The 12,646-nt window shown below is 34.9% G+C and overlaps 1 protein-coding gene across 2 annotated transcripts; it reads left to right on the top strand.

The window, feature by feature from the left end:
• Positions 1-1,207: 1,207 nt before the first annotated feature.
• scel (sciellin) lies at positions 1,208-11,479 on the top strand. Of its 2 annotated transcripts, none has more exons than XM_042494814.1 (23): positions 1,208-1,296; positions 3,249-3,271; positions 3,949-4,006; positions 4,221-4,310; positions 4,428-4,460; positions 4,594-4,665; positions 4,765-4,827; positions 5,470-5,541; positions 5,634-5,702; positions 5,799-5,855; positions 7,232-7,300; positions 7,410-7,457; positions 7,563-7,598; positions 7,690-7,764; positions 7,868-7,924; positions 8,016-8,066; positions 8,586-8,654; positions 8,788-8,841; positions 8,960-9,028; positions 9,114-9,182; positions 9,338-9,446; positions 10,823-10,925; positions 11,063-11,479. In XM_042494814.1, exons 2-23 carry the CDS (start codon positions 3,262-3,264, stop codon positions 11,077-11,079), a joined length of 1,350 nt encoding a protein of 449 aa, XP_042350748.1. In that variant the 5' UTR covers positions 1,208-1,296; positions 3,249-3,261; the 3' UTR covers positions 11,080-11,479. The 2 variants fall into 2 exon arrangements, with proteins under 2 accessions (XP_042350748.1, XP_042350747.1); XM_042494813.1 differs by having other exon boundaries at positions 7,865-7,924.
• Positions 11,480-12,646: the final 1,167 nt, after the last annotated feature.

The raw sequence follows: 12,646 nt of genomic DNA, 5'->3' as shown, positions 1-12,646 counted from the left end.
TTATACTTTCCTGTCAATAGTAGGATATTTTATTGTGTCTCCGCACCGGGAACAGCTTGGGCTGAAGGCATTATGTTTTTAGGCTATCTATCCATTTATCCGTCAAACTGTCCTATTACTGTTCTTGTGGATGCCAAATGTATGCCATAAGAAGGCAAGGGAATTTCTCCAAATTTGGCACAAACTTTCTCTTGGATTTAAGGATGAACTGATTAGATTTCGGTGGTCACTCGCTGTAACCTTGTGTCTGTTTCAATGTCGTGAAAGTGATATCTCAAGAACAATTTGAAGGAATTTCAGATTTTGCACATACATCAAATTTGACTCAACTGTGAAGTGATTCGATTTTGGAGGAAAAAAAGGCCAAGGTCACTATCACCTCACATCTGTCTCATTGTAATGAACACGATATATGCGCCTTGAGGGAATCATCTCAAATTTGGCACAAACGTCCACTTGGAGTCAATGGTTTCAATCAAATTTAAACTGTAGCCTAACTTTGTCCTGTTAAAGAAAAAGTCAACCAGCCTTTCTGAAGAACAATGATTTATGTAACACACATATATACAGATACGAAACATTTTAAAACAGAAATGCTGCGGAACTCAAAATATTAACTGTACTAGTATTAGTCTATGCACATCAAATAATAAGTCATATTAACTGTTAAATAACAAAGCATAGTATATAGTATGTATATAGTATCAGTATGCAACTTTCCATATTGTTGTAGCTTTGGCAACTAAATCCTGCACACTAGACCTTTAATACATATTTGTAATACAGAGTAATACACTGAAGAGGGCTTGTTTTTTCTCATGTGAAGTTCAAAGCCATTTATCTAGACCAAAGATCAATATATTCTAATGTTTTACTTGTATTATGTCACCCTAAATATGGGTTAAGTGTTTAAAAGGGGATATTAGTGTGTCCATTAACTCATTTCACTCATTTCAAAGCTACAGAAGGTCAAATGGCACACACACCCTTATTTCTGTTCTGCTTCCTTGTCACCTAAGTTGAATTGCAGGTCCTTCAGCTCTCCACCTAATTCCAAACTACAAACAAGACAGCTGAACAATTATTATGGCATAAATGGTGACGACGAAAAGAGAAAAATGTAAGAGTGATTGTTGTCTGAGGCCACTCCCTTGGGTGGCCACAGAATCTCCTCCCTTAAGGTTAAAAACAGGAGGAATGACAAGGGCGTGATTGCAAACTGCTGAGTTATAGACAGGTTAACAACCTGAGCCTTTGTAAGAGCTAACTTTTTCTGTTTGTGATCCGTCTGTGGAGGTATGTACCCTGTCTCTTACCAGATACTTTGTCAGTTTCCATTTTCTTGTAGAATTATATCAGATTTTTTAAAAAGTGCCTAGAAAGGAATATAATGATTTTAAGTGATTTTCTTGAGACACAGGGGTTAAAAGGTCCCCAAAAACATAAACAAAACCCTAACGTATCTTATGTAATGATGTAACTTTGTATACTTTTAAATTTTTGTGCACTTAACTTGAGAATTCGAATGTTCAGTACGTCTTACTGATATACTGATTCATTATAGACAGCGACATATCTAACACACACTCGAGGATTTCATGTCCAAACTCGCTGTTAACTCTGCGTAACATGAACCTTTTACTTTGAATGTTGATGGTGCTCAGCAAACATTAAGAATTTGCATTTTTATTAAGTGTTTAACTGCCTTATTGGTTTTCAGTCAAGGCAGTCTAACGACATTAGGATCTCTGATCTGATCTGATCTGCCACATGATATACTATAGCAACAAAGCACTGCAAGCAAACTGTAGAAAGACAAATAAGAACTGATTTAAGAACCAGTGTGATTGGACGGTAAATTTGGGCTATTATGGTGTATTTCTCAAGAACAAAGTAATAAGTTCTCTAAGTTTCAACTCAAAAACAAGAAATTGTACTTAATCTATCTTAAAATTCTTAAGAATTTATTTTGGACGATGGACGACAATCTAAACAATTCAGGAAGCTCAAAGTTTTTCAGGAAAAGTTTTAGTACTTCAAAACATTGTCAGTGGCGGGTTATGTACCTTAACGCCACACTTGAGTTAAAGTACACATATCTTACCAGAAAATGGCTTTAGGAGAGGTTAAATTCACCTTTTAGAATATTATTTAAGTAAAAGTTTTAAAGCATTAGATATTTACTGTACTGAAGTATCAAAAGTAATTTTATTATATTAGATGTACTTAAGTGATGAAAGTAAAGTACAAGTAAAGTTTATTTTCTTGTAATATACACTACCTTAAAAATGGAGTGTTCATTACAGTTGAAGACAAACAAGTTTTTTTTCACCACTTAAAGGATTTAGAGAACAAAATCCAGTTTATCTTTGCTTTCCATCCCTTCAGTCATTTGTCTGTCCCTTTTTTTCTTCCTCCCTCCTTGCCTATTTTATAGTAAGTTACTAAAACACTTTGGAAAGATGTATTGGAGTAAAAGTATAAATATCATTCAAGAAATGTAGTGGAGAAAAGAGAAAGTTGACAGAAATGCAAAAACTCAGGTAAAGTACAGATCATCCCAAGTAATGTATTATTACTTGGTTACCACTGGTTACCATCAACTACCTCACACAAGCCATAATAATATATAAGTAAACGATAAATACAGTGTTTTATGGCTATAAGCATTCATCTAACATATAATTGTGTGGCTGATATTTGTACAAATGTTGCATTTCCTGTTATAACTTCCATCACAGCAGTAAATCTATCCGCCTCATGTCGCTGGTATGGAAATGTTTGTGCTATAGTTTGCGGGTAGTTGAAAGGGCACGGTCTTTATCAATAGCTAGTGGCATGTCAACGGTACGCCCCTCTGTTTTTGCTGACAACCGTGTGTTTAGAGAAGGTGTGTTATGGAGGGTGGGTGTGTCTTCATGTGGGTACAGATCAAGACAAACCAGTTTAGGGCTTAATCGCTGAGTGTGGGGTTGAGCAGAAGTTTGGTTTGATATATGACAAACAGGTACAGTGACAAATCCAGCATGACATGTTCACAAAACCAACCTGATGGGGAAGTGCTTAAGAGGAGAACAAATGGCATAAATGTAGATAAAGGCATGGATTCTTAAGCTTTTAGAGTTGATTTTACATGTGTAGAGACCTCAGGTACAACACTGTGTGTGAAAAAACAACAGTACCACCTAGTGGTAGATATACTGTGTAGTATTTCATTATGTGACTAATCCCCTCTTGTTCTTTCACAGGTGAAGCTACAAAATGCCCATCGGTAAGTACTGAAAAATGTCAAACAATTTAATTTATGTGTTACTTTTTTTTACTCTTTGAGATTTTATTTTTCTTTTTTATCTCTAATTTGATATCACCATTTATTCTAATCATTGCACACTAGTCTTTAGCACAGAGTATGCAACCCTGCATTTTAGTGCACATATTTTTTGACTACATGACAAATAAAATCTTTTAATCTCTGAATATGTGCAACAATTCCATTGTGTCACATCAATGGCTTCATTTAACTTGATAAGCACTTTTCATATCGGTGCAAGTCAAACATGTTAATGGAAAGTACTACAGTTTTACAGCCTTCATACTCTGCTGTATGTATTTGTATAAATAGTGAAACATTTTTACAAACTAGAACTAGAATAATAATATTGTGAGTGATTATGACTAAAGATTTATGCATTTTTTAAGTGCCTGTGTCATTTGGATTTCTAGCAGCTTGTTAAATTGTCAAATTGAGTAATCAGAGTTGTAGCTGAAAATAAAGATACCATGCATGTAGGGTAAGAGGAGCTTCAAAGGGTGCAACATTCAGACATAAACTAATGCATTAAAAGTCAACAAATTGAATTAAAACAACGTGGACTTATGACGTTTAAAATATTTGTGACAGCTTTGAATATTGGAGTGGGAGTAACTCAAGTTTTGTTGTGTTTGCAGGCAAGCTTAGAGACAACAGCTGGATCAGAAAACCAGATGATGAGGATGAAGACGTTGAGTAAGTCATCTAAAAATAACGGATGAAACACAATATTCCAAACACACACTGCAGAAAATACAACTGTTGGGTGTGACTTGTAATTCATATCTCAGTTTTACTACATCTAAAAGGAAAAATGCCTCCTTTTACATTCATTTTGTGTGTCACAGTTTTGAATCATCTCTGTTAATATGAGAAAACTAATCTGTTGTTGTTTTTTTTAATTCTCCAGCCGAGACCCAAACTATGGCACATCTATTCTAAACCCAACCGACGAGGTTACTACGAGCAAGACATCATATGTGCAATCTGTCAGCAAGATGTATGATTTCATTAATCATTCTTAATGCTCAAATTCATTTTGATTTTTAAAAATAACGTCATGTTTTTAGACACACTTGAATTGCAGAAGCTTTGACTGTGATATCTGTCATTGCAGCTTCGGCGGAAGTCAGGATGAGCCAAAAAGCAGGTTTGTACAGTGAACACTTTAATTTGTGCTCCAATCTTTTAACCAAGTCAACATATACTTGCACCAAACCAACAGGTGAAAAATGCAACACCTAATCATTTTCTAAATTTCTTTCATATAACTTCTCCTTTAGTACCACAACCACCACGGTCACAAAGGACGGGAAAACCACTGAGACCACCATCACCACCTCCCAGAGTGTTAGGTAGAGAATATTGCAGCACTAATATGTAACTTCATATCACACATTGAGTTTCTTTAATGACAACTGAGGTTGTCATTTCTTTTTTCTTTTCTTTTTCAGATCCCCTGTGATTAAATCTCCCACCAAGACGTTCACTGAGCGGGTCCAGTCTTCAAGCAGAGAGTAAAAATATATTTTTATAATAATCACTGTTATAAGAATTACTCAGATACCTTACGTTAAAGTACCAGTACAAAAATGTGAAAATACTCCATTAGAAAAATTTTGTAAAACTAGCCTTCATAAGTATCGTCTGCTATACATTTAGGGTGAAGTCAGTTAATATGGGACACTTTTTGGTAGATTACCAAGAAACCCGCTTTTAAAAATGGCACAGCCGGTAAAGTAAAATGTGCTTGTTTGTTTTTAAATGGTGATATACTAAAAATGTAAGTCTGTAACATCACTCAGTCATGATTTTATGGCACCTGGTATCCTAAAAACATGCTGGTTTCACTTCAGAATAATAACACATTTTATCTGATTTTTTTGTCACTTTTTACCTGGATGCACTAAGTACTTGCTGAAAATCTTTTCCCATAGAAAGTAAAGTATACTGTATATTTTTGTTGCTATGCCCCTATTGTTTTAGCTAAAGAACTTTTATTACCAAAAAAAAAAAATTCAACATGCCACACGGGTTACTTGAAAGTTGTGGGAGCAGTAATGGAGTAAAACATACAACAGTAAAATTATAAAATAGCTGGAGTACATGTACAAAGTACTTATAAAGTGATAACTGACTGATTCTCATTTTTCACATAGGTCACAATACACAAACTTCACACCTTCCAGAACAACCAAAGTGACTGAGACGACTGTTACCAGCAATAAAGAGTAAGAAATTATTAAAATGTATGATTAGAATTATATTGCAGTGCAATTTAAACCTACACATCACTTACAATTTAACATGAATTTCTGTGCAGCGCGGAGAATCAACTTTACGACACACTCATCCCCTCGTCTGTCAAAGATGATTACTCACCTGTAGACAGGTAATATTTTCATTCATCAAACCGAGAAACTCAGTTACACTAATAATGACGCCATGTAATCACTGATCATTTTCTGTAATATCTTCTTCGTTGCAGCAAAACAACTGTGTCCAAGACTGAAACTGTGATAGTGAAAAGCAGCCCAGATACTGAGTGAGTTTCGTCCCATTATGGGTATAATACAGGGGAGGTTGTGTATTGTCTTAGTGATATTATATCCCAGTTGTTAGAGAAAAGTACTTTTTCTTATCGATAATATTAAAGTATAAGTGTAATGATATTCTGTATTTTTTTAAATCCAAAAAATCCCATCAAAATACAAAAGCTACATTACAGCAATACAACAGCACATCTTACTCCTTTGTATTGTACTCCATGGTCCAAATACAAGTAACAACAGTAAGTGTCATCCAGAGCCTTTAATACAACAACATGGGCATTGTAGTTTATTTTTCACACATACAACAACCTGTTGCTGTAAAATCACTTGAGCACCAAATGTGTATCAGTCCACCACTGAAAATAGTCCCCAACAAATGCACCACTTACCCATGCTCACCCAATTTTACCATCCTGCTCTCATCATATCCAGTATGACGTCTACTGTCTGCCTAAATCTATGTGAATATAGAATTAGGTTTAGAAAAAAAGGAATCATGCTTGGGCGTTATCACATTACATATGTAACATCAAGTTACAGTTAGGTTTTGGATAGTTATGTTATGTAGGTTAGGTTGAGGACAAGAAATAAGTTTGAGCAGCATGATGTGAAGACACACCTTAAAATAAGTCAAAGTTCACTTGGTTTTATACAACACAAACACCAGTCTGCTGGGTGAAAGTCCTGCGTTTGTTTGACCAATCCACCACCCCAACCTCCCTACTTACACAGACTTACACTCTTTATACTACTCCCGTCAGCGCACTGGTCACATCATTTTAGCCTTCACTGACGTGGGTTATAAATGAATTCTGGTGGTAAAGTACAAACAGTGCCTGAGAATAGTCTGGAATATTTACATCCTCAGTAGGAACCAGTCAGCTGGAGCTGACTGGTTCAGACAGGGCAGAGAAGTGATAAAGTATTTGGTTTCATGCATTTTTTCAATTAAAAAGAAAACTACAGACTAATGTTGGCCTTATGCTTTAAAACTACAACATCTTAAAGGTTATTCTTGATATATTGTAACGTCATTGAGCCCTTACATGATGAATTTTCATCTCCACCTCTAGAGACATGTACTGTAAGCTAAATGGAGGTGTGTGACTGGTGTGTGAGTGTGGTTTTACAATGCCTGGTGCCCACTTCACTGTGTGTCTCTGCCGTAGAGCCAGAATAATAAAGGACAGATATAATTATGACATTTTTATCAAAATTATAATGATGTCTTTTGTGTATTAAAGTTAAACTAGGTAATTTTTTAAACAACAAATAGTATGTTATTCCTCTTAGAGACAAAAAGTTGAATTCATAATCAATAATATAATATAATACAATACAATATAATTTAACCAATATTTCTTTGCAGTGTGGAGGACAAACTTTTCAAGACACTCATCCCTTCATCTGCCAAGGATGATTACTCTTCACTGGACAGGTGATACTTTTATTCATCAAGCCTGGAAAATGAATTATATTGATAATAACGCCAGGAAATCCATAATTATATACTGCATTAAGGTGTATTTTCTTGTTTATGGCAAAAGAACTATCTCCAGTACTGAAACTGTAACAGTGAGAAGCAGCACCAATGGGTGAGTTACTGCAGGACAACTTTTTACACAGTGATGGCTACATTAAATATTCGATAATTAGTTAGATCAAAATATTGATTTATTTAATTATTTTATTATTTACAGAAGTGAGACTAAAACCACAACAAGGACTTCTTCCATGTAAGATAAATATTCATGAATATTTTTGAAATGAGTGAAAGAAAGGATTTCACTCGAATTCGCTATATTAACATTATTGTTGTGTTTACAGGGCTGAGGATGACCTGTACGACACCCTGCTGCCTAAAGGCATTACATCTGCATCTAGTCTTCCGTCTCTTCTCAGGTGAGATGTTTCAGCGATTATTTTTTCACAAAAAATACACACAAGAATACAAGAATGTTATTCAAATGTCAGTGATATAATCACATTGTCATTGTGTCAGCAGCAGCAGCAGCAGCAGCATCACAAAGAGGGAGATCATCACCTTGGAGAGCAGCAGAGGGTGAGTGTTGGATTTAAATGACTGAGACTGTGTAATGTTATTGTGTGTACATTTTTCCACTTTATCTGACATTGTCTTTTATGCCATTTAGAGGAGACAGCCCAACTCTGTCATCACCGTCCATCACTCGCAGGACAGCCAGGTAAACACACCAATATGTGGGTTGATGCCATTTACAGAGAAACCACTCAAGATTAGGTGGCAATATATTGATAGAGTATTGAAATTAGTTGTAATATATATATATATATATATGAGCGGTCTACAGATTTTATAATGCCCATAAATTTTATCAAGAATAAATAAAATAGAAATATTTTTATTAAGGTAAAGTTAATTAAAATACTACTACTTCTACTACACTTCTGCTTTCAAGCTTTTAAAAAGTGTAGGCCTCAAATAAAATGAAAGAACAATAACACATTTCAAATCAGTTAAGTTTTCTTTACATTTCAAAGTGCGATATTCTTTATTATTATTCATTTTTTAAACAAAACCTACAGAAAGAGGGGGTTGGGGGTCCTCCGCTAGAAAATTGTTTTGGATGTTCATGTCTTGCTAATATTCAAATTATAACATGATGTCTTGAGTTATGACCTTATAAAGACCCATAAAAGCAATGTCCATATCCAAGTTAATCCTATGCAACTTTGACACGCAGCTACGGCTCGCTCATTGACGATCTTCCCTCCAGCCGCACCACCTCCTACACCTTTAGCACAATACCCAGGTAATCATTTGACTCCTATCAACATCTCTCACACTCAACAAAACACCTCTTTCAGGGGTGTCTTTGAAACCAGACGTAAATGTGACCGCAGTCCTTCTGTTGTCTCTAATCTGTTCTGTGTTTGCACGCACAGCGACGACTACACCAGCGACCGTAGAAGCTACTCTTACACCAGACCAGACTCCACGTAAGAGAGAGCACGCACAGCCTTCACGTCATGTTTGTTTTCCTTCTCTCTCACTGTGCAGTAAATAAGAACAATTCTAAATCTCACATCATCTGTGGTTCATTTTGTCTTTGTGCAGTTATGAGTATAGCAGTATCACCAGTCCCTCCATCACCAGTTACAGCTCAAAAAGCTACAGGAGCAGCAGGTATCCCATGATGTTTATTTAACAAATATTACATAACAGTAAAGCATGATTCTTGTAGAAACTGATAACTGTGTAACTCTCACAGCAGGTCAGATGACGTGACTGATTCAGTCTACTCATCCTCCGCAAAGAGTGTGTATGCACCTGCTGAGAGGTAAGGAAAGTGCAAAAACATGCTAACATGGAAAAAAACTTTCTCCAAGAGCTTTCAGTCCACATGCGTAGTAGCTAATATGGGGTGAGATTTTTTTTCTGCCTGTTTCCAAAGGCAAGAATGAACATAGAGAATAAAAATAACTCCTTTTACAGGACGGTGCTCGAGAAAGATCTGTGCAGCTACTGCCATAAGCCCTTCACAGGTGATGCCAAGATGGTCCTGGATGACATGAAGATCAACTGCCACGCGACCTGCTTTAAAGTGAGCACACGAGTTTTGTTTCTCTTTCCTTTAACCCTTTGAAACCTTGAAAAATTGGCATGATTTCTTTAAATAACATGACAAGAGGGTGATGGGGAACTTCAGCCCAAAGATTAGCATAAAGTAGTAAATTGTTACACAAAAATGACCTGATAAAATCATAAGCAAGAAATTAGTAAAAAGTTACGAGAAAATTGGCTGAAAATAATAATAATAATAGAAATAAAGTAGTAGGACTACCGGAAAAAAAGCAAAACAAACAGTAAGAAAATTACCTGAAAGAAAAGCAAGAAATTAGTAAAATGTTATGAGAAAATTATCTGAAAAGAAGCAAAAACATTAGACATAAATAAGTAAAAACTTATTGGAAAATTATGACAAAAGAAATAAAAAAACTGAAGACATAAATTAGTAAAAAGTTATTGGAAAATTATATGAAAATAGGCATAAAAAAGGCCTAAAAAACAAAAACAAAAAAGAAAATGAGCTAAACGAGGTTGTGACAAAAAACATAAACAGAAATTTCTGCAACATATTTTTTTAAAAATGTAATTAGAATTAAAAATACAGTTTTCTTGACATTTCTATTTTTCTCTATTTTTTTGATAATATCTAATAATAATTTGAGGTCATTTTTGTCACCTTTTATAGATTTTATTATTAATATTATTATTATTTTTATTATTATTATTATTATTATTATTATTATTATTGTAATTCCAGGCCATTTCTTGTGAAGTTGCTTATTATTATTTTTCCCATACTTTGGAAAGAAATTTAACCATTTTTTCAGGTATCAAAGGTTTAATAGCTTGTTAAATGTGCCTGAACGCAGCACAAGAAAAATAATGTAGTTAGTGTAGTAGTTGTTCAAGGGTTAAAGTCAGTATTTATCCTATGTAAAAACAATCTATCACTCCATACTCTAACATCATTCATTTTAATATTTACACCTCAGCTTTTTCTACTATGACATGTGAAAAAGTTTAAGATCATTCCCTGCAAATTACCCAAATTACAGCTAGCAAGACATCTAATCAGCCAGTGTAATTTAAAACACCTGTGTGTGTGTGTGTGTGTGTGTGTGTGTGTGTGTGTGTGTGTGTGTTCAGTCTTTAATTTGCAAAGTAATGCAGCTGTCAGATAAATGTTGTGGGGTGAGAGGCACAAAATTTCCCCCCTGAAATGTATGGAAGTGTGGAATATAAATCTGAATGAAATGGAAGTAATGAAGTAAATGATTTTGAAAAATATACTTAAGCGTAAGGCTGGAGTAAATGTAACTAACCCCTAACATGTAACACAGGCAACAGGATGTTATCATTAAGTTTGCAGCTGACTGCTCAGCATTTATCTCTTTCCTCGTGTTTTGGCAGTGTCAGGTGTGTCACAGCACTCTGGGTAATATGAAAGCTGGAGACAGCCTGTGGATCTACAAACAGGCGGTCCACTGCGAGAACTGCTTTGAGGGCATCAGAGGTAAAAAAAAAAAAAAATTTTTAAAAAGTCAAATGTTTGATCTTCACAAATCACAAATATGTATTTGTTGTATTTTATTTGCTGAAAAACACCTTGAATTAAATTTAATTAAATTAAAAATTTTTTCTCCCCCACAGAGAGATGGCGACGCTGAGTTTCTCCAGAGCCTTCACTGAAGACGACAAGTGATTCAAAATCAAATGGATTGTGGTTTTTGATAAGTTTTAGGTGACATGGGTTCTCCTTTACTTGTGTTTTTATGAGCTAACATTCTGGGTGTTTTGACAAACATTGCATTATAACTGTTTTCTCTGCACACACTGTTGCAGTTAGCTGTAATGGTTTTGTTGACATCATGCTTTGCTCTCTGTATCCACCTCTTTTCATATAACTAAGTTAGCACATCTGATATTCTCTTAAGTTTGCAGCCTTTTAGGGGGATTCTTGTGTGTAACGTGAAATGGAGATATTAATATAAAAACAACAATTACGACTTAGGGCCGGGGGCTTTTTCTGTGTGCAATAAAGGCAATCAACATATCTTAAACACCAAACTTGTCAATTCTTTTGGTTTTAAGGTGCCCTGCTCTTTGTTTGTATCATGCTTTACTCTATAATACCTATGAAGAAGCAATCTGGGGTATGTTTACTATGAATACTGATTTTTAGCGACAGAAACCATTCAGATGTCAAAATGTATATATGTAGGAAATGTATGTAGAAATATTTAAGGTTCTATTCTATTCCAGGGCTCACATGTACTCCCTGAATTTTCAACGTGGACCTCCTGCGGTGGTCCATGTTTGTAATTCAGAAATTTAAAAGTTGAAATTCGTAAACTTATGCGAAACATAAACAAGGTTTGAAATTTGACTCCCACATTCACTCATCACATGCACTCCTGTGTGTGACATACCTCAGGTTGGGTATTAACCGGCATTAAAGCTGCCTCTACATTGGTGGTCGCCGTCCTTAAGCACTGGACCATCTGTGGCACCGATGACTTGTCCGAAGCAGAGAGAGAAAAGAAGATGAGACTGAAGCTGCAGAAAGTTCGCCTTCATCAGCCTGCAGAGGATCAAAGTTTATGTTGTGATGTTCTTTAAGTGCTTCTACAGATTCTTTAAATTTTCTGTGACATTATTTACAATATGATATTATGGTGATAGTAATTATAGTCGTAGTTAGAATTTTTCTATAGAAAATTTTGGCTAGCTTTTTTATTTTGTCTTCTATTATCTTTCAATTTTTTTTTATTATTTTTTTTAAATGTTCTTTAGTTCTTCTCAATAACCATCACTGGTTTGCTACAATGAGACATTTTCCCACAGACAGCAACAGCTAACACATCGTTAAGCAAGTCTGTAGCTATTTAGACACTAATTAACAAGCTCATCTATTAAGACTAACTGACAGCTCCAAAGATCATGTGTGGGATATTTACTTAAGTATTTTATGCTGTAGAACAAAATGTGAAAGTCTGTTAATCTCATGTTAACCACTGACTCTGGCACCCTACAAAAAAGGCCCAGGTGTATTGTGTATGTCATGTTTGTACCTGGCTACCTAAGTGTAAAACTTTTTTCAAATATGATATTTAATTATTATTATTAATAATAATATTGTTTTTGTTGGGTTTATAATTATTATTGTTATTATTGCACATTTTACTGTAAAAATATAAACATAATATATGTAAAACGTGCAAACTCAAAGAGATA

This window comes from Plectropomus leopardus, chromosome 10 (genome assembly GCF_008729295.1).
Source record: "Plectropomus leopardus isolate mb chromosome 10, YSFRI_Pleo_2.0, whole genome shotgun sequence".
In the NCBI taxonomy this organism is placed as follows: Eukaryota; Metazoa; Chordata; class Actinopteri; order Perciformes; family Serranidae; genus Plectropomus; species Plectropomus leopardus.
Note: the sequence above shows the minus strand (reverse complement) of the source record. Positions and strands in the feature narration are given on the sequence as shown.